Below are 22,661 nucleotides of genomic sequence, written 5' to 3'. Positions count from 1 at the left end.
CAAAGCCTCTGAGTCTTGATTCATTCCCACATCTATAAAAGGGAAACTACCTACTTCACAGGATTTTCTGAGGGATTAATTGTGATCATGTCAGTAAAAATTCCCAGCACATGGTACACTTATGAACCTCCAGCCAGGAACCTTTCTGACAAAGGAGCAATGCCTGTCACCTGGGCATGGGGACATTGGATCTCCCAGCCAAGCTGGGCTCTGTCTTAATAGGAATGTCACTACTAGAAGTACCTAAATGTTCTTAGAGCTTGGGATCACTCAATCACATTCTCTGGGTGGTTTATTAAAACCTGGACTGGACTATGAGGAGCGAGAGCAACCTCTTTTTAGCAACAATAAAGTCATTCTTTGAGGTGATTGCACCGTTAAAACACACAGGGGCAAAACAGAAAAATGCTGTGCTCATTGCTGAGCAGGTTGCCCTGAAAAGTAGAGAATTAAAAATAGGAATAAGGGTGGGCATGGGGACCCTGGGTTCTAGGGTGCTCTTGTGCAGGAAGGAGAGGGGACAAAAAGAGTAGGCTCTTGCACAGTACGAAGGCTTTCGAGTAAAAATCTGAAGGAGATGGAGAGATTGAGATTCAAGTCCTAGTTTTGCTAGTAAATCAATGCAATTTAACTTTGTTTTTGTTTTCTAGAGACAGGTATTGCTCTGTCACCCAGGCTGGAGTACAGTGGCATGATCATAGCTCAACACATCCTCAACCTCCTATGCTCAAGGGATCCTCCTGCCTCAGTCTCCAGAGTAGCTAGGACTACAGGTGCATACCACAGGGACTGGCCAAGTTTGAATTTTTTTAGTAGAGATGAAGCCTTGCTATGTTGCCCAGACTGGTCTTGAACTCCTGGGATCACGCAAGCCTTCTGCCTCGGCTTCCCAAAGTGCTGGGATTACACGCATGAGTCACCAAGCCCAGCCATAATTTAACCTTTCTAGATCACAACTTCCTCAATCGCAAAGTGAGATTAAAAGTAATTGTATCTTTTTTTAAAAAAGTTCCCAGCACAATATATTTACCCCCTTTCTTCCTTCTGCCTTCACATTCCCTATCCTTTGGTTTGGGAGCCAGCTCCTTCCTGGCAACCAAACCCCAAGATGTCATGAACTGTGCTCAGCCCACCATGCCCTGCCCCCACTCCCCCCCGCCCCCCAAGGATTCAAAGGTATCAGAGCATCCCTTGCCCTCTATGCTGCCAGCCCAGCCTTTGTCTCCCATATAGGGTCCAGGTCTGTCTGTAAATTGGAACTAGAATTGTCTTCACGTCTATTGCTCAGGGTAGTAGAAAACACTGAGAGATGTTTTCTGCCATGCCAAATAGGAATCCTCAATAAATATTCCCCATAAACTCTGTTATAATTGGTGGCTAGAGTCCATATTGCCATGGACACTCTTCTATAGTTACATTAAGGACTAATTGATTTTGCAGACTGATCTGAGAGTTTAACCACCATTTGTACCACAGTCTCTGTGGGAAAATATATTCCATGTTCCGAACAATTGACCCTTTGGAGTTGGTCCAGTTCCTGAGCTGGGGACGGCATGTACGACATTATGTTACATTTTGGGTTTTATTTGTATGTCTTAGAATCAGAGACTTGTTTGAGCTAGAAGCAGCTTTGGAAATCATTTATTAATGGGCACATTTTGTAGGTAATGAATCCAAGGTTCAGAAAGATTGAATTGTCTAAGGTTATTCAGCTGCTTTGTTCTCCCACCTCCAAGCCAATGCTTTTCCCACTATCCAAGTCATTTTGTGGTCATTTTCCCACACAGTCATTAAACAACTTGAAAGTTGGGAAGTCATGCCTTCTTCAACACAGACTCAAACTCACTAAGTGTTTCATAAATACTTAATTGGTTCATTATTCTTTTTGCTTCAGAGGTCTATTCACTGTAAGGTTTTCTTAAATAACAAGTACCATAGAGCATTTCAATTAAGAACTTATTATGATAGACTGGATTTGGTTTAAATCAAGATTTAAATAATAATTAATAAATATTCTATTTAACCAGTGTTTCCTATATAAAAGACCTAATGGTGTTGGATGTAACTCTGATGAATATATTTCACAGCTCACAAATAGTTTGGCTTTAGTTTTAACAGACATATGCTATTAATTTTAATGTGGTCTTATATATTATGAGAAGCTACTCATTTTATAACTACACAAAAAAAGTAATGCTTTCCTTGTCTTATCTACCAAAACCCAATTGAAACAGAGACATAAAAACCAGTTAGGGCCAGGTGCAGTGGCTCATGCCTGTAATCCCAGCACTTTGGGAGGCCGAGGTGGGAGGATTGCTTGAGCCCAGGAGTTCGAGACCAGCCTGACACAGCGAGACCCTGTCTCTACCAAAAATAAAAAAAAAATAGCCGGGCATGGTGGCACATGCCTATGGTCTCAGCTACTACGGAGGCTGAGGCAGAAGGATTGCTTGAGCCTGAGACGTCAAAGCTGCAGTTAGCTGTGAATGAGCCACTGTATTCCAGCCTGAGTGAGGCTCTGTCTCAAAAAAAGAAAAAAAATTAAGCCATTTAGCGGTAAACCTCCAACTGAAAAGGTGAATTATATGTGATTTGGATATACTACAGGAGAAACAGAGCAACAAGAAACAAAACATTTACAGTACACTGTTTCATTTGAAACAAATATTCACATATTGTATACTTTCCCTCATCAAACAGTTATTTCCTGGTATCCGTTTCAGTGAGCAGGATGGGGGGAGGGGGGAGCAATAAAAGAGAAACCTGTGTAGATGACTTGCTTTTATTGTAACAAAGGCAACTGGCCCTGTAATCTAATTACAAGAAAAAAAGGCCACAGATAAACTCTTCAACAATTAAATAGTCATTACTTGTGGTAGCTGTTCACCTAGCTTTAATTGCCTTATAGTTAACAGTTCTAAATAGCCAGTTAACTCCTTCAATTACTAGACGTTTATTTTTCAATCACTTTATCTTGAAAGATACGGATGTACTATGGAGTTAGCTTAAGACAAACTGAGAGAGAGAGAAGAGAGAGTTGGTTGGGGCCACCGGGGAGGTTACTGACCAAGGGCAGGGAAGGAGGCATTTATTTATATTTGCCTTATAATTCTGGGGGACTAAACTGGCTGAGGACATGCCTTATGGCTTAGCTATAATTTTGGCTATTCTCATATGTATAATGAAATGAAACCAAAACTAAATCTTAAGAACAAATCTTGGCCCTGCCTGGCTGTACCACCTAGGCCTGGCTCTGTATTGAGAGAGGTGGCCTCCTAATGATGCATATATGTCCTTGTCTGGTTTTCCAATTTTCTTGAATTGAGCTGACTATAAAAGCTTAATGCATGCGATATAAAGAATGGCTGACCTCCAGATACAACTAGTAAAATTTAAACTTACCACTACTTAAGACTTATTAAACACTTGATTGAGAAGAATCATATTTATGGAAGGACAGCCCAATGAATGTTGATTCATTCATTTAAAAGTCATCTTGGATTAAGCCAGAGCAGCAAAAAACTATGTATCACCCCCTCCACATTTTGCTACCTAAACTTACTCACTTTCACACCAGATTGGCTACTGGCTAATACTGACAGGCATATAAGAAAAACATCCCTATGAAAGTCTTTGCTGCGTTTACTAACCGGAGTCACCAGGCTGCTGTTTACTGTGTTCCGAAATGCCTTCTCTAAGGACAATCCATAGAGACAGCTCTCTGGTCTCAATTCAGATATGGTTGGGTTCCTCTGAGCACTGGTTTGCCTTTATCTGATAGGCACAGACATTACCTATTAGTAAAAATAAAATAATAATTTTATTAAGACCCCTAAATCATGATGCCCAAACCCCTTGCAATCAGGAAGTCTAGATAAATAACAGGAGTTTCCCTTCATAGACATTTCTGGAATTACCCAAGGATATTAACATGCATGACCCAGATGCCTCCCTAAGCCTTATGGTGTGCTGGCAAATGTTTAACAACCATTATTCAGAAATAAGACAGGAAAACTGCCATCTATGACTGGTAAGATTATAGGTGATTTTTGTATTTTTTTTCTTCATTTTCCCAACTTCCTTCAGGAAACACATTTTACTCTGAAGGGGGTGAGGGTGGTGGCTAATACTTGGGATTATGGTGAGCTGCCCTAGAAACTATCGGGTTATTAAGTAACACTTAATATATGTACCAGTTTCACTTCAAAATCTGAAGCATTCTGAACTCTTAATTATTTTGGAGGGATATCCCACAGAAAAGTTGGCTGAGGCCCTAGTGATAAAGCTCTTTCTTACAGTGGCCCATTCCTGCCCAAGACTCCAGGCACTGGAAAACCTGGTGGGGGTGGAGAAGGTAACATCAGCAGGCAAGTACTCAGAACCACTCTCCTATCTCCTACCTCTTCTTCTCACGACCTCCAAAACTCTGCTGAGACCGGCCTCCCTCTGCCTCACTTGTGGTGATTTTCTCTCGGATGCTCACTTTCTCTCTGTGCAATCTTTCCTTTGGGTGTCCCTTGTCTTTAAACATGTCTGCGTATACTTGAACTCTAATTGTGGACAGGGTTCAAAGTTCTTTTTCATGGGATTCATGGGCCCCATGAAAATTAGAGGCTAAGTAGGCATCTAAGTAGGAGCATTTACGTGCTCCCAGGCATTCTGTTACACTTAAAGAGGCTCATGGAAGAGATTTGGGCAAGTGGTATAACTCTACAAGCTGCTATATTCAAGTCCTAGTTCCAGCTTAGCCAAAACACCTACTCCGATTGCAACTGATCTTTTTCTTGGTTGCTAGAAAACTGAGAGTCATATGTGTGGCCTACCTCCAGCAAACCAATAGGACCTTACATCATGCATTTTGCATACAAAACTGCTGGCTTAATCTTATCTTTCACACTCACGGTTTTCTTTTGTCCTATTTTTCTCTGTACTTATTTTTAATTTACCCTGCTGTACACATTTATGTAAACTACGTTAAATCCTTTCCTCTGGAATAAAGTAGGGTGTAAATAAATTTAACAAAACAACAAAGAGTGATGATGAGCCAGGTCTTCACTCCTGAAGGCCTCAAAACGAACTGGCAGTGATCTGTGAAAACTACAGAGAACTGCCAGTTCATCTCCACAGATTACTGCAGTCTGTGAAAACTACTCCAGCCAGGACCACCATTATAGCCTGCTGCCTGTTGTGTTCACAATCGATGCACAAACTCAATCCTGAAATGGAGAGAAAAATAGGGGAAAAAAGACATTAGGAAATCCTAGCTCTATGTCATCTGGACACTAGAAAGCACTTGGTTGGACAAAGCTTTTTCTCCCCCACAGCACATGCCTGTTTCAGCATCTCAGCCCACATTCACGGAGAGGGAGAATATAGCAATTGTTAAGAATGCAGACTCTAGCACTACATGCCTGGGTTTGAATCCCAGCTCTGCTGTTTATTTGTGTGATTTGGGCTAAGTTTTTTAACCGTCTGTGCCTCGGTGAATCCCATCTACAAAGTAGAGATAATAATAGTACCTACCTCACAGGGCAGTTGTAAGGATTAAATGAGGTAACCCGGGTATAACATTTAAAACAGTGGCAGAGTACATACAGGGATCTGAACAAATGTTAGCTACTATTAGTGATATGTGAGTGGGGGAAGCACACTGCCTTGGACTTGAGGCAATATCAAGTCTGAGTTTCTGGAAAAACACTTGTGGAATAAGTAAGGGCTGGCCACCTCCTAAAACCGGACAAAAGATCTGGCTTGCCTAGATCCTTAGCGTGACTGCTTCTCCTCCTGCCTTTCTAGAGGCAGTATTACGTGATGGAAATACTTGGTGGGTGCTGTGGGCACACAGATAAGTTAGTGTGTTTTTATCCCCTAGGAGCTGAGTCGAGAGTAGGAGAAAAATGCATAAATAATTACCAGGTAGGATGATTAAGCAATATACTGGAGGCAGCAACAGAAACACACCGTGGAAAAAAGATACCCACGGCGTGGATGAAGATATGAGATGTGTGAAAGCGCTAGACACAGGCAGCCATCTGCACCCATGTAAAACTGGATTATTGCGGACTCCTACAAGGCCCACTTTAACGCTTCTTTCAACCAGAATCCCTGCAGAACTAATTTTGTAGAACCGCCGGGGATAAAGACCTTTATTTGCAATGTCGAACTCCAGCAGAGTAACCCCTTTTGCTTTCCACACGCGCAAACCCGGGTCCCAAACGCTGCAGTTCGCGTTTCCCGGCTAACGGAAGAAACACGAGGAACTGTTTGCAGATCTAGGGGATGAAGCCAAAAAACGGAAAGCGAGGTCGAAAGGGCGCAACCACCACGTCTGGAGGAGGCCAGTGAAGTAGAGAAAGGGGAAGGTCAGCCCTGCCCCAGCGCGCTCTGCGTAACCGGGACTTCCTCCGCGCGGCAAAGCCGGGGAACCTCCCTGGCGCCTGCGCCACCGCGGCGAGACTCGGCGCCGTGGACGTGGAGAGAGGGCGACGCACCTGCGCGAAGACGGCAGCGGGCGAAGCCGCTCCAGTGCGGTTGCGCGGCGGCCCAGGCGTCGAGGGGAGCCTCGGCGGGGAGCGCGCCGCGCGCCTGCGCGGAGAGCTGCGTGACGCGGCGGCGCGCAAGGGACGTGCGGAGTGAGTGGCGCTGCGGGTGGGGCCGTCGGCGGCGCTGGTGAGCTTTGCGGAGCTGGGCGGTGCCGAGGAGGAGGAGGTGGCGGCCTGGGTCTGACGCGGCCCTGTTCGAGGGGGCCTCTCTTGTTTATTTATTTATTTTCCGTGGGTGCCTCCGAGTGTGCGCGCGCTCTCGCTACCCGGCGGGGAGGGGGTGGGGGGAGGGCCCGGGAAAAGGGGGAGTTGGAGCCGGGGTCGAAACGCCGCGTGACTTGTAGGTGAGAGAACGCCGAGCCGTCTCCGCAGCCTCCGCCGCCGAGAAGCCCTTGTTCCCGCTGCTGGGAAGGAGAGTCTGTGCCGACAAGATGGCGGACGGGGAGCTGAACGTGGACAGCCTCATCACCCGGCTGCTGGAGGGTGAGTGCGCGCCTGGCCGCGGGACAGAGGGAGGTCGGGCACCGCCGCCGACCCCTGCGTCCCCCTCTGCCGCCGGAACGCGAGGGGACCCCTTTCCCGCCCCGAGACGAGTCTCTGGGAGCGCGGCGCGGCGGACGAACCGAGGAGGGGGCGAGGAGGCTCTGGGCGCGGGGGAGCGGCCTCTGGGAGCGCGGTCAGGGGAGATCGGGGGAGAGGGGGCCGTTCCCGCGGACCCTCGGGGGCCAGGCCCGCCGGCCGAAGGCTGTGCGGAGCGGGTCTGCGGGAGACAGCCTTTCGGAAAGGCCGCCGGGCTCCGCGCGCCGTGGTGCTCGCCTCCGGTGACCCGAGGATGGGGAGAGGATGCCTGCCCTGCCACCGGGCTTTGTGCGTCCGTGGAATCACTGTTCTTCTCTGTTCTCTTTGTGCATTGCCCTTGGCTGCCTCCGATTGTCGTTCCGGGAGTGAATTTTACGTATATATATAAAAACCTTTCCTTAACAGGACTGTTTCGTCTGCTCTGCATTTTTACACAATGCTATATAGAATGGATTGTTCTTAAAGAGAGGATAAAATTAGCGGGAATTAATCTACCGTTTGTTACTTGGCCTAAAAAAATTGTAAGACAAAATATTTGATCAGGTTGAAGATGCACGTCAGAAATGTGATGTATGTAGATGGGTTTGCTGAAGGGATTGGCTTTTGCATTTGATTTGAGCAGAGCTTAATTTCTGCACAAACTTAGTGAAAATCTATTTTTAAAGCCTGTCTTGTATTCGAAAGGTATTTGCAGGTCTACGCAGCATTTGAACTTTCCGGGCTCAAGTGTTCTTATTGAATAGTTTTATGTTGGTGGGAAGGCAAGGGGGGAAAACGAAGAGGTGGACTAGCCGGGAGTTAAATGTATTGATTCATTGCAGGATATTATTCAAAGTTAAATGCAGTCTTCTGCCAAACAGTCCCTCTACCCTAAAGTTTTCGTCATCAATAATTGTTTTGTGAGTGTGTAGAAAAGCCTTTAATCCTTTTTAAACAATTTAGAGGCCTCTTTGTTAGCCGCCGTCCAACGATTGCATATGTATTGTTTGCTTTCAAATTACCTTAAGATAATTGCTAGAGTGAAGCAATATGTACTTATATTTGGAAAATCATCAAAGTATATTGTAATGGGGGAGGGGTAATTCCTTTTTCTCAAAGTATGTGTCGGTATCTCAAACCCAAGTTCTGTGAGTACCTGTTCTGTAACTAAATACTGTGTATTTGCTCCAGATGTGAAAGCCATCCAGCAGTCTTAAGACTGAATAGGAAGCAAAAGTTTTACCAGGAACTCTTATTTACCTTTTCCTTTACTATCAAGTTATTCCTGGGAGGCCCCCTGGTGCCTGCAGTCAGTGTTCACTACCTAAGACTTTGTTTCAGATGTGAACATCTTGCTGGGTCTTTGAGAAATTTGCTTTGAAAATCATTGTATTTTGTAACTATTTTATGAGGGAAATACAGTTAATTTAAAAATGTGTATGTCTTGTTTACATTTGGGAAAGTAGAGGCCTACTCCTTTTTATTTTTTTTTTATTTTTATTTTATGAGACGGAGTCTCACTCTGTCGCCCAGGCTGGAGTGCAATGGCACGGTCTCAGCTCACTGCAACCTCCGCCTCCCGGGTTCGAGCGATTCTTCCGCCTCAGCCTCCTGAGTGGCTGGGATTACAGGCACCTCGCCATCATGCCCGGCTAATTTTTTTTGTATTTTTGTAGAGACGGAGGTTTCACCATCTTGGCCTGGCTGGTCTTGAACTCCTGACCTCGTGATCCACCCGCTTCAGCCTCCCAAAGTGCTGGGATTACAGGCGTGAGCCATCGCGCCCGGCATATTTTTATACATTTTAAACTTTGCTTGTAAATTTAAATATTTTAAAAATATGTTTGTATCTCAACTTATTTATATTTTATTTCATTTTCCATATATTTTGTAGGCATAAAACAGATTTATGTTTTAAAATGTTTGTATCCTTTTAAATTAGACGCACCTTTATATGATTACAGGTACTTAAACTTCACGAGTGGGTTGTGCAAGGTTACTAGAAAAGACACTGGGGGAAAAATAAGTGATTCCATTTGTTTTTGTGAATTCAAATTAAATATTTGGTTTGTACAATCTGTTTTCCTTTTTTGGGGGGACGGGGGGGCGGGTAAGAATTGTAGTCCAGACACATTTCTCTCTTAATTTAGCAAGCGTTAACAAGTTGACCTCCTCCTTGCCAGGCACCAGCAATCCTAAGATAAGACACAGTCTCTTCACTCAAGGAGCTCCCAGTCTAAACAAGTGTCTTTCAGGCTTTTTCAGCCTCCTCTCTGTCCTATGTTCAGCACACATTCTATCAGTAGGTTTCAGTACTTCTTCATCCTACAGAAGCATATTTAGTTTGACAGTGCCCCCAAGGGATTCTTAAATATTCTAGGTTTTTCAGCTCCTTCCCAGATCCAGACCTGTTGAAAGACTTGTCCAGAGCAGACTTGAATTTTCTAGTAAATAATTATTTTTAATCTTCAAAGAAAATTTTGTCCACCTGGATTTTCAGTGATATTAGATGCTAGTTAGTGATATTTTGTAAAGCTGCCTAGCAAGAATAACTATGGTTAGTGTTTTTAGTGTCAAATGAACGTGTAAGTAAAAATTTGGCAAGAATTGTCTCTGCATTAGGGGAAAACATTCAGCAGGACCTGATCTCATTTTAAAATGCTGATTGTAGCCCCACAACATATTCCTGATTGTTTTTTCTTTTTTACTGTATTAAATCGCAGATCAGCTATACACACTTCTGGTGACTACATTTTATGAGTTGCTTTTTGTTTTTCTTTTTTAGGTGGGCGTATTATTGATAAGTTTTTTTTGTTTTTTGTTTTTTTGAGACGGAGTTTTGCGCTTGTCACCCAGGCTGGAGTACGGTGGGGTGATCTTGGCTCACTGCAACCTCTGCCCCTGCAGAAGCGATTATTCTGCCTCAGCTTCCCAAGTAGCTGGGACTACAGCGTGCCACCACGCCCCGGCTAATTTTGTATTTTTAGTAGTTTCACCATGTTGGCCTGGCTGGTCTCGAACTTTCCATCCTCAGGTGATCCACCCGCCTTGGCCTCCCAAAGTGCTGGGATTACAGGCATGTGCCACTGCGCCCGACCTTGATATGATATTTTCAAAGAGTCCTTTAGGTCATTTTAATACATACATGCCATTTAATGTAAAACAGAAATATTGATTTTATTATTTGGATGGTGCATATTCTTTCGGTATGTTTTCTTGGATTAACTTTTGCTTAGAACTAAAAACCAAAGACTTCTACTTTATCCCCTGTAGTGACCCTGTTGGCCACATTCTTGTGGCTTACCATAGTGTTTTGATCATTTAAATTGAAGCTAGTTTGTATGAGTATTCTGGAAAATCCGGTAAAAGCTTCTTACTTAGATGAGTGGTTCTCAAAGAGGGGTGGGAAATGGGAGTATAGCAGAATCATCTGGGGAACTTCATTCAAACTATAAGTGCTAAGTTTATTTTGGAGGAAGTGAAGTGGAATGAGTAGAATCTAATGCATTTGGGAGGAGGTTAGTATGGAAAACTGCTGCTGGGTGAATAAGAGTGCCAGCTGTGTTGCCAACCACAGTCTTGATCCAGGTATTTAAAAACTGGGATGTGCCAGTTGATATAGTATGTCTATTATGTGTCATATATGTGATAATATGAAACTGTTTAGAATTTGCTTTTTCCTGATTATGAAAGGGCAGCATTCTTTCAAGAAGTCCCCTGTAATTCCACAATCCAGAGATAACCGTTGTTGAAATTTTGATATATTTTTGTTTAAAGATACTTAACATACTTTGTAAAATTCACATGCTTTACATCATTAGAATATTCTTTACATAGCTTTATGAGTTAATTTTTCATGTAGTATTACATCATGAACATTTTCCCTTGTCATTGAAATGTCTTCAAAAATACCGAAAAGCGATTTGCTGTGTGATAGAAAAGTTTTTCTTAAAGTATTTTTTAACATATTACCACGAAGCTGAACTTGACTATTACAATATGAGTTGTAGAATATTAGCACTGTGTAAAGTTCCATAGCAAAATGTGATTGTATTACATTTTTGGCCCACTTACAGTTTTATGAAAATCTTGGGATGTGTTTGTACCTGTTTTGTTTTTTAAATTCATTTTTCATTTAACTTTGACCTGTCAGATGTCTGAATTTGTGACACTGCTTGTGATCTCTTAGTGCGTATCTCCCTTTTCTTTCTTGTGAAACAGGTATAGTACTCTTAAGATTTAGTTAGGCTGATAGACTACACTTTTAACTTTTCCTATTCAAGACAGGCTGGAATGCAGTGGCTTGATCATGGCTCACTGCAGCCTCGACTTCCTGGTCTCAATCGATCCTTCTGCCTCAACCTCCCTAGTGGATGGGACCACAGGCACATGACACCTTGGCTGGCTAATTTTTTTTTATTTTGGTAGAGACGGGGTCTCCCTATGTTGGTTGCCCAGTCTGGTCTTGAACCCCTGTGCTCAAGCAATCCTCCAGCCTTGGCTTCCCAAAGTGTTGGGATTACAGGTGCGAGGTGCTGCGCCCAGCCTGTAGTGTCCTTTTGAAGGTTAAAAAAATAAATGAATGGATTTGAAAAGTGAAATCGATTAATGAAAGCATATTAAAGCCCTCCATTTTAAAATGACAGCTTTATCCAGATATAATTCACATACCATACAGTTTGCCTATTTAGAGGATACGATTTTTAGTATACTATAGAGTTGTGCAGCCATCACCACAGTGAACTGTATAATATTTTCAAACACTTATACCCCCCAAAAAACCCTGTTCCCGGTAGCAGACACCCCATTTCTCTCCATTCCCTCCCGGCCCCCGCTAATCTACTTTTTTTTGTCTCTTAGATTTGCCTATTCTGGACGTTTCATACAAGTGAAATCATACAATATGTTGTCTTTTGTGACTGGTTTCTTCTAATGTTTTTAACATTCATCTTTGTTGTAGTATGTATCAGTACTTTATTCCTTTTATGGCTGAATAATATTCCATTGTATGTATACACCATATTTTTAATTCATTCATCAGTTGATGGACATTTTGTTTTCTTTCGGCTATTGTGAATACTTGTAGTGCTGCTATCAACATTCGTGTAGAAGTTTTTTTTTGTGGGCATATACTTTCAATTCCGTTGGGTATATAGCTGGGAGTGAGATTTCTAGGTCATATGGTAGCCCTATGTTTAACTTTTTGATGAGCTGCCAGGTTGTTTAAGGCCTCTTTACTGATTAAATTGTTTAATTCTGACCCAGCAACCTAAAGGTTAGGTGGTTGGAAAGAAGTGTCAGTTGTTGCCGACAACCTCCACTTCTGTAGGGAAGGTGTTTTGTGTGGATCTGCAGCTAGACTTGTTAGAAAAAAGAGCATGTTGGGGACTGGGGGAGATCACCCGAGGAATATTTTATCTCCTTGATTCTTCCGGATGAGATACTAGAGGAGACATAAGGTCATGGCATATTTTTTAACTGATTCAGAGATTAGGTGTTTGTTTTCTCTGAATTAAGTTCAGCAAGTAAGGGAAACTGACAGTTTGAAGAAGTAGCCCAGAGGTGTTTTTATTTTGCTATCTGAATGCAGACCTGGAGCTTTTCTGGTAAATATCTAAATCCAAGATGAAGATTCGTTGGGATTTAATACATTATTTAAATTGAGTCTAGAGACAAAGCCATATTAAGAGTCAGGATTAGTGGGGAAGATAGTTGCATCTAGTAGGTCTTTTTCTTCCTTATTCTCCACGTTTATTACTTTTAAAAGAGTATACATTCCAATGCCATGCATTTTTAATTTTTTAAAATTAATTTATTTTTTATTTTGGAGGCAGGGTCTGGCTCTGTCACCCGATTAGAGTGCAGTGGCATGAACATGGCTCACCTGCAGCCTCAACGTTCTGGGCTCAAGTGATCCTTCTACCTCAGCCTCACAAGTAGCTGGGACCACAGGCATGCACCACTAATTTAAAAAAATTGGTAGACACAGAATCTTACTTTGTTGCCCAGGCCAGTCTCAAAGTTCTGGGATTACAGGCACCCAGCCCCATTTTCAAACATTTCTAACAGGTAAAGTAATACAGGAATGAAGGAATGTTAAGATTCTTAGAAATACTGACTTAAATTCTGTTATGTATTTCTGAAAGGTTATTCTCGAATCTTGGTGGCATATAGGGAGGCAAGGGGAAGAAATAGTTTGTAAATGTCAGTAGGTTTAGCAGTGGTGTGGTAGATGGGGATTCTCAGTCAAGTCTTCTAGGATTTGTGATTGGATACAGATTGATACCCTTAGGCAGCAGCCACTGCTTCTAGCAGCTTTAGCCATTTCAAGGCTTATGCAAGTATAAATAACCAGTAGCCAGTTTTTTCCTGGTTTGATAGAGGAAGTCAGTCCTTGGTCTAGATGGGTACTTGTCATACAGTAGGAAAAAGGGCGGGGGCAGTTGTCCTTTATTCTGCCTCTGCACTATTCACATGTAGAGCACAGTGATTTGTGAGAGTATGTATAACCTTCGTGAACATCACTGGTCTCAGAACCCTCCCTTGCCAAATTTACCTCCATCTGTGCAAAGACAAGTGGAGATATTGATGATATGTGCATATCCCAGAGGGAATAGCGTTTGCTTTTTGATGCGTGCCCACCCTTGCGTAATTGGGAGGTTTTAACATAGCATATTTCACCATAAAGGAATTTTATTCTAAGAATGTTAATCAGAATATCCCTAAGTAACAGAAGTTCCCATCTGGTCAGTTGCAAGGTGACCAAAACACTTTCTTGGTTTGAGTATAGTCATATGTTCCATCAAATGATGTTTTGGTCAACAGTGGACTTCATGTAAGGTAGTTAGTGGTCCTGTAAGATTAGAATGGAACTGAAAAATTCCTGTCACTTAGTGACATCATAGGCATAATGTCATAGTGCAATGCATTACTCTTGTTTGTGGTAGTGCTGGTGTAAACCTATTGCACTGCCAGTCGTGTAAAAGTACAACAGGCCACGTGTGGTGGCTCATGCCTGTAGTCCCAGCACTTTGGGAGGCCAAGGCAGGTGGACCACTTGAGGTCAGGAGTTCGAGACCAGCCTGGCCAACATGGTGAAACCCCATCTCTACTAAAAATACAAAAATTAGCTGGGCTTGGTAGCATGCATATGCCTGTAATCCCAGTTACTCAGGAGGCTGAGGCAGGAGAATCACTTGAACCTGGGAGGTGGAGGTTGCAGTGAACAAAGATTGCACCACTGCTCTCCAGCCTGGGCGAAAGAGTGAGACTGCATCTCCAAAAAAAAAAAAAAAAAAAAAAAAAAAAAGTATAACACAATTATATAGAGTACATAATACTTGATAATGGTAATAAACAGCTATGTTATATATTTACCTTTTTTTTTCTTTTTTTTGAGACAGAGTTTCGCTCTTGTTGCCCAGGCTGGAGTGCAGTGACGCGATCTCAGTTCACCACAACCTCTGCCTCTCAGGTTCAAGTGATTCTCCTGCCTCAGCCTCCTGAGTAGCTGGGATTATAGGCGTGCACCACCACACCTGGCTAATTTTTTGTATTTTTAGTAGAGACGGGGTTTCACCGTGTTAGCCAGGATGGTATTGATCTCCCGACCTCAGGTGATCCGCCTGCCTCGGCCTCCCAAAGTGTTGGGATTACAGGCTTGAGTCACTACGCAGGGCCCTGGAATATATTCTTATTTTAAAAAACTAGTTAACTTAAAACCGACTCAGGCATGTCCTTCAGGTGGCATTCCAGGAAAAAAAGCTTCGTTATCCTGGGAGGTGATGGCTCCATGCATGTTACTGCCCCTGAAGACCTTCCAGTGAAGATGTGGAGGCGGAATATAGTGTTACTGATGATCCTGACTCTGTAGGCCTAGGCTAATGTATGTGTATATGGCTTAGTTTTTAACAAAAGTTTAAAAAGTAAAAAATATTTTTAAAAATAGGAAAAGGCTTAATAGGATAAGGATATAAAGAAAATATTGTACAGCTGTATGATATGCTTTTGTTTTAAGCTAATCGTTACTAGAAAATTCAAAATGTTTAAAAATTTTTTTAAGTTTCTAAAGTAAAAAATGTTAAGTAAGCAAAGGTTAATTTATTCTTGAAGAAAGAAAAATATTTTTATCTTTATTACTGTATATACATTGTGCCTTTTCTGTGTTTAGATATGTTTAGATACACAAGCACATTGTGTTACAGTAGCCTACAGTATTCAGTACAGTAACATACTGTGCATCATGCTTTGTAGCCTAAGAGCAATAGACTATACCATCTAGGTTTGTGTAAGTCCACTCTGTGATGTTTGCACAACAACAAAATCACCTCACTGTGCATCTCTCAGGAAGTTTCCCTTTGGTAAATGATGCATAACTGTACTTGTCTGACACCATTTTAACCTTCCCCCTAGTCCTACCTCTCATTCTCAAGATTTGGAGAAATCAAAATCTAAGTTTTCATAATAAAAGGTTAGGTATATTGGATGTTACATAGCTTTCACTAATGTCATATCTAGCAGTTGTAATCATGCATTTTAAAACTTTAAATAGTAAATTAAGAAGGAATCTTTATAGGTACTTGTATGTTTCCTCAATGTGGTTTGAATTGAGCCTTTTATTTAAATTACTATCAAATACTTGAGCCAAACTAGCGAGACAAAAAGACCAGACTTTTTCTTTTTTCCGAGACGGAGTCTCACACTGTTGTCCAGGCTGGAGTGCAGTGGTGCAGTCTCGGCTCACTGCAGCCTCCTCCTCCTGGGTTCTAGCGATTCTCCTGCCTCAGCCTCCTGAGTAGCTGGGATTATAGGCACCTGCCACCATGCCCAGCTAATTTTCTGTATTTTTAGTAGAGATGGGATTTCACTATGTTGGCCAGGCTGGTCTCGAACACATGACCTCGTGATTTGCCCACCTTGGCCTCCCAAAATGCTGGGATTACTGGTGTGAGCCACCGCGCCCGGCCGAGACCAGACTTCTGAGGGGGAGAAACTTGCAAACCTGTCAGTGAGAAAGAGTGAGGTCTGATTTTAGATGACAGAAAGGAATAGCTTTTGTGAATTTTGGACTCCCAACTACTAGAATTATGTGAATCCTGAATGATAATCAGATGTTTACTCAGTTAAGTGTTTACTCAAATATTAATAAGTATTGATACATTGGGATGCCATCTTATATAATGATTAACGACACAGATTCTGGGTGTATTTCAGCCCCAGTTTCTTCTGCATATATGATAGTAAGAGCCTTCAAACAATTCTTGACACATTAAAGATCAGAAAATGTTAGCCGTCATTATTGCTTAGTACAAACCTGAGCTAGGAAATACTAACAGAGAGCTCTTTGTGCCACTGAGTCCTGGAACTTCCCCATACTAATTTTGAGAAGGCTTTCTTGTAAGTATGTGACAGATACTGTTTCCTTCACTTTCTGTTTATTGCATATAAGCACTATTCTTGTATGTAAGTACGTATAACAGTTTCTTTACTATTCCCATTATTCAGCGTTTATAATCTGGTTTGACATATATCAGTGTTGGTGCTGAGAGGGAAAGGTATTTCTAGGTAGGATAAAATGGTGAAAAGTGATTTAGCACTGTTGTATGCTTGCTTTTGGCCAGGAACTATAGGGCAGTGTATCTTAAACTTTGAGTCTTAAGACCCTCTTACACTCAAATTCTCCATATATGTAAAGAATTGAAAATGAGCTTTTATTTATGTGAGGTATTTAACAATATTGCATTAGAAGTTAAAACTGAGAATTTAAAAATTTCTGTTCTCGGCCGGGCATGGTAGCTCACACGTGTAATCCCAGCACTTTGGGAGGCCGAGGCGGGTGGAATTGCTTGAGGCCAGGAGTTCAAGACCAGCCTGGGCAACATGGTGAAACCCCATCTCTTCTAAAAATATAAAGGCCGGGCGCGGTGGCTCACGCCTGTAATCCCAGTACTTTGGGAGGCCGAGGCGGGTGGATCACGAGGTCAGGAGATCGAGACCATCCTAGCTAACACGGTGAAACCCCGTCTCTACTAAAAATAGAAAAGATTAGCCGGGCGTGGTGGCGGGCGCCTGTAGTCCCAGCTACTCGGGAGGCTGAGGCAGGAGAATGGCGTGAACCCAGGAGGCGGAGCTTGCAGTGAGCTGAGATCGGGCCACTGCACTCCAGCCTGGGCGAAAGAGCAAGACTCCGTCTCAAAAAAAAAAAAAATATATATATATATATAAAAAAGTTAGCTGGGCGTGGTGTCACATGCCTGTATTCCCAGCTACTTGGGAGGCTGAGGCACAAGAATTGCTTGAATCCGGGAGGCAGAGGTTGCAGTGAGCTGAGATTGCGCCACTGCACTCCAGCCTGGGCGACAGAGTGAGACTGTGTCTCTAAATAAATAAATAAATATCTGTTCTTTAAGTAGCAACATATTACATTTTAGCATAAATGTTTTTTATGAAGATAACTTTTCTAAAGCAAAAATGTGAGAAGTGCCATCATTTTATGCAAATCTAATGTCTTTTTAACAGAAGACAGCTGAATTCACATCTCTGTTTTGTTTCAGTCTTGATACCTTGTTTTAGTTGAATATGAAGAAAGTCTGTAGTCCTACAGATAAGTAGTTAGAAAAAGGAGGAGTAGTTTAATAGCTGTTCTAGATAATTGTGGGTATTCTCTGATGTTTATACCAAAAATCAGCAAGTGGTGGTTTTTTAAAGGTGAATTTTAAAAGAGATGTGGAATCTGAAATTATATCCATGAATTTTTATGTTCTCTTACATTAAAATCCATTGATTTTTCTTGTACTTTAAATGGATCTTACACATGACTTTATAATACGCGTTGTTCATTTGGATAATATTGATTCAGCTGAGTTATGCAGATGTCCAGATGTTGAAACAGCTTATTATGTAATACAGTATCCAGAAATGACATTTGTTAATGTTACAAGATCTCATCAGAAGAGTCCTTAATTATGGAGAAGCTGTCAGATTCATGGTGCTGATTACAAGGTTTCTAGAATTTTAGTTTGTAACTTGAAAGCTTGAATTTTATCATTGGCAACAAGTACTGTCAGTTGTTTTCCTTGAAATGACAGGGTCACTTTGTTCATGTTCACGTGTATCTGTTGAATATCTAAGTCTGAATAACCATAGTTTGTCAGTTAATACTTTCCAGTAAAAGTGTTTAGTGAAAAAAAGTGTCTAGGTCCGCTTGGAACTAAAACAGTCACAGGAGTGCTTTCCTTTGCGACAACCATTGTACTTTGGGATGGAGCAGGAGTGCTTTGTGGGCATTTCCATTTTATCATGTAGATTATTAAAGAGATGTATTCAAAGATTGAAGTTTAATAAAATTGATCTTTTGTACTGCTTTACCAAAGGGCATACATGAAGCTGCCTTTTTTGTGTTTCACTGCATGTGTGTTGCAATGAACAACACAGTGACTGACTACCAGTGGGGTTTGGTGCCACTGACTTGGTGTGTACTGAGACACTTAACAGTTTTACCCATCCTTGCTTTTGTATTATCAAAGCAGATGTCAGTGCAGTGGAAAAAAAAAAAAGTCCTTTATTCCTGAAATGTCTAGCCCTCACCTATATCTGTCACTTTTCTTCTTCACTCTTTTCTCATTATACTTGCTATTTGTTTACCAATGTACCTGAAATGACTTTTTACTTATGCTTTGTGAATTCATGAAAGCCATGGGCCTTCTCAGAAAAATATTTTTACATATACACAATATTACAGACAATTTGTGGTATTATACAGAGCCACTAAAGGCCATTTTGGTCTCTGAATCCACGTTAGTTATTCTTTTGTTTTGAGACGGAGTCTCACTCTGTCACCCAGGCTGGAGTGCAGTGGCACCATCTCAGCTCACTGCAACCTCTGCCTCCCGGGTTCAAGCGATTCTCCTGCCTCAGCCTCCCGAGTAATCTGGGATTACAGGTGCGCGCCACCACACCTGGCTTATTTTCGTATTTTTAGTAGAGACGGGGTTTCAGCATGTTGCTCAGGCTGGTCTTGAACTGACCTCCTGATCCGCCCACCTCAGCCTCCCAGAATGCTGGGATTACAGGCATCAGCCACCACGCCCGGCCCACATTAATTATTGTTAACAGGCAGTCCTAAGATGAGAGGGAAGTACAGCAGCTGCCTAATTTTTTTTCACTTAAAACTGTGTGTGTGTGTTGTGTGCATAGAGAAAGATGGGGAGGAAAGGAAGACAGAGTGGGAGAGGGAGAAGAAAAGCAAGAGAGAAAGAATGAAAAAGCAAAGGGGGCTGGGCGTGGTGGCTCACGCCTGTAATCCCAGCACTTTGGGAGGCCGAGGCAGGCGGATCACGAGGTCAGGAGATCGAGACCATCCTAGCTAACATGCTGAAATCCCGTCTTTACTTAAAATAGAAAAAATTAGCTGGGCATAGTAGCACCCACCTATAATCCCAGCTACTCAGGAGGCTGAGGCAGGAGAATGGCGTGAACCCGGGAGGCAGAGCTTGCAGTGAGCTGAGATTGTGCCACTGCACTTGAGCCTAGGCAACAGGGCGAGACTCCATCTCAAAAAAAAAAAAAAAGAGAGACTCCACATTTTAGCCAATTGTAGAATTTTTATTTTTGTGCCTTTTTGTTGCTTAAAAGCAGGCTTTTGTGCTAAATATGGAGAAAATGCTAGGAAAAAATTAGGATGTCTAGATTTAACTGCCATTAATTAGTATGTAATCTTGGGGGTGGGGGTTGAGTAAGAGTTAGAATACCAGTGGTCAGTGAAGATTACTAAGATTTTATGAGGCCAAGGCGAGTGGATCACTTGAGGTCAGGAGTTCGAGCCTGGGCACATGGCGAAACCCCGTCTCTACTAAAAATACAAAAAATTAGCTGGGCATGGTGGCACACACCTGTAATCCCACCTACCCAGTAGATTGAGGTAGGAGATGCACCTGAAGCCAGGAGGTGGAGGTTTCAGTGAGCCAAGATCATGCCGTTATACTCCAGCCTGGGTGACAGAGAGACCCTGTCTCAAAAAAAAAAAATTTATGAGACACCGTGCATAGGTGTTGGAATTAGTGCTTTTTTCTTGCCATCTTTTCTGTTTTAGAGAGGTAATGATAAGTAAGAACTTGCTGGGGAAAGTAGCAGAAGGTTAGTGAAAAGTAAAATTTAGTATACACACAACACACAGACACATATATATCACATACCCTTGGATATGTGCGTTGGAAAGACAAACCTGCAATGGAAAAGTTTTTACACTGATATAAAATGTGAAATATAATGGTTGAGTAAAGGACAGAATTCTTTTGGGAGAGGATACACATTTTGCTTAATTGAGATTCAAAGTTAATGTTCTCTGTCATCAAAACTGATTGCAAGTGGTCATCTCTTGATGCTGATCTGTAGTGAGATTCTATGTATTTCATCTTAGAAGATGTCTTTTTACACAGGGACATACTGCATATTCATCACTTGGAAAGCATTTATAGAATTCTCCTGATACTTGCCTTTCAGCATGTCATTACATTGCAGATTAATCACTTCCAATAGAGGGTTAGGTGGAAGCTCCTCGGCTGCACAGTTAAATGGATTTTGATATATGGAAATTTTTTTTGCGCTTGAGTCAAGGTTTGAAGAATGCTAGTTTGAGTTTGAAAAAATGTATCTGCTGCAAAATTGTGTGGGAATGAAGATCTCACTTGTCTTAACTTGGCAGCACGGGTTATGTATAAAGCAGTTTGCTGACTGGGTATGGTGGCTCGCGCCTTTAATCCCAGCACTTTGGGAGGCGGAGGCAGGAGGATCACTTGAGTTCAGCAGTTTGAGACCTGCCTGGGCAACATAGTGAGACCTTGTCTTTATAGAAAATTAAATTAGCCAGGTGTGGTGGCATGTGCCTATAGTCCCAGCTACTTGGGAGGCTGAGGCAGGAGAATGTCTTGAGCCAGTAGGCTGTAGTGAGCCTGATTACACCACTGCACTCTGGCCTGGGCAATAAAGCAAGACCACATCTCAAAAAGTAAAAAATTAAAAAATAAAGCAACTTGCTTTAATTCAGACAGTATTAGTTGTCAGAATGACTTACCACAATGGAAGTTTCTCATATATGTTTTTTTGCCTTATAATTTTAGGCTGAATTTATTAGAAAACATTTAGGGGAGCTTTCATTCTATTTTGTAGAATGGAGGCTACCTCGAATTAAAAGGGGAAAAATTACTAGATCTGCCACAAAATTTAATTTCTAAAACTCTTCTGTGTTTGGTAATAGTGATTGAGGGTGGTGGTTCTTGTTTAGAAAAAATTCAGTATCAGCCCTGAATGCAAATAAATTACAATAAAGCTGTCACTGCTAAGCCATCAAAATCCTGTGTGGTTGGCCAAATGAGGATATTCAGCTTTTATTACTAACAAATAGTCATGTAACTGACAGTGGTTAAGTTCATTAGAGCAAATGAAGTTGACCATTGATGCCTGTGGTTCAGTAATACCTGATTAAGATATTTTTCCACAAAAAAACTGCACCAGACTTCAAACATCCTACATTTTCTCAGACTTTGTAAAATAGTCCAACTAAGTATTTTTCTACTTTACCATCAGTTGTGACATATCTTAGCAGATTACACTTCAGGTTGTACTAAAATCATTTTTCTCAGCTGCTTTGAGAATATTCTTGCCTCTAGTTGTTCCACATAGATTATTTATAGAGGGTAACTTTTCAGTCACTTCGAATCGGGATTGGCTCCCCAAATAACAAGTATTGGTAATACCTGTCATTGAGAGCCAAGGAACACCACTCAGAACCATTTGGCTTGTTTTTTAATTGTTTACTAATTTTGCTCCCAGTGTTCTCAACTCTTCAAGCACCGTTTTTACAGAAAGGCTAATGGCGTTTAAAAGTTTATTGTCTCAGCTGGGGTGGTGGCTCACGCCTGTAATCCCAGCACTTTGGGAGGCCAAGGCGGGCAGATCACGAGGTCAGGAGATTGAGATCATCCTGGCTAACATGGTGAAACCCCGTCTCTACTAAAAATACAAAAAATTAGCCGGGCGTGGTGGCGGGCACCTGTGGTCCCAGCTACTCGGGAGGCTGAGGCAGGAGAATCGCGTGAACCGGGGAGGCAGAGCTTGCAGTGAGCCGAGATCACACCACTGCAGTCCAGCCTGGGCAACAGAGCAAGACTCCATCTCAAAAAAAAAATAAAAAGTTTGTTGTCTCAAGACATACATAGTTCTTCAGCTTTTCCAATCAGATACAATTTAATTAACCCACCATTGATAAATGACTTAACTTGGCTAACAAATGGGCCACTTGGAAACTTGAGTTGCAGACTCATTTTTATTTTTGTGAAGAAATTCTGCTGTGATGAGATTTCATTTTAATTTTTTAAAAAGTTCCCTCACCATTGCTTTACTATGAATTGGGAATGCTGTGGTGAGTGCTCCATCTGGTAACATCAGTATATGTTGTGGTTTTTTTTAGCACAGCTACATAATGACTACAATGCCTTAGCACCCAATTAAATAACATAATCCACACTTTATTGTGTCTTAAAAACACAACATTCAAAGTTCACT

At 41.9% G+C, this 22,661-nt stretch overlaps 1 protein-coding gene across 2 annotated transcripts in view; it reads left to right on the top strand.

The window, feature by feature from the left end:
• Window positions 1-4,076: 4,076 nt before the first annotated feature.
• The window catches only part of PPP1CB (protein phosphatase 1 catalytic subunit beta), a 51,919-nt gene continuing 33,334 nt past the window's right edge, over window positions 4,077-22,661 (top strand). Inside the window, exons 1-2 of one of the 2 annotated variants that reach the window (XM_034952869.3) lie at window positions 4,077-6,669; window positions 6,887-7,025. In XM_034952869.3, coding sequence (XP_034808760.1) covers window positions 6,974-7,025 — 52 coding nt within the window. In that variant the 5' untranslated portion in view covers window positions 4,077-6,669; window positions 6,887-6,973. Of the gene's footprint in view, window positions 7,026-22,661 lie in introns of both variants that reach the window. The other variant, XM_055108110.2, reaches the window with a different exon arrangement.

This window comes from Pan paniscus, chromosome 12 (genome assembly GCF_029289425.2).
Source record: "Pan paniscus chromosome 12, NHGRI_mPanPan1-v2.0_pri, whole genome shotgun sequence".
NCBI lineage: Eukaryota > Metazoa > Chordata > Mammalia > Primates > Hominidae > Pan > Pan paniscus.
This window is presented reverse-complemented; position numbering and strand designations above follow the sequence as displayed.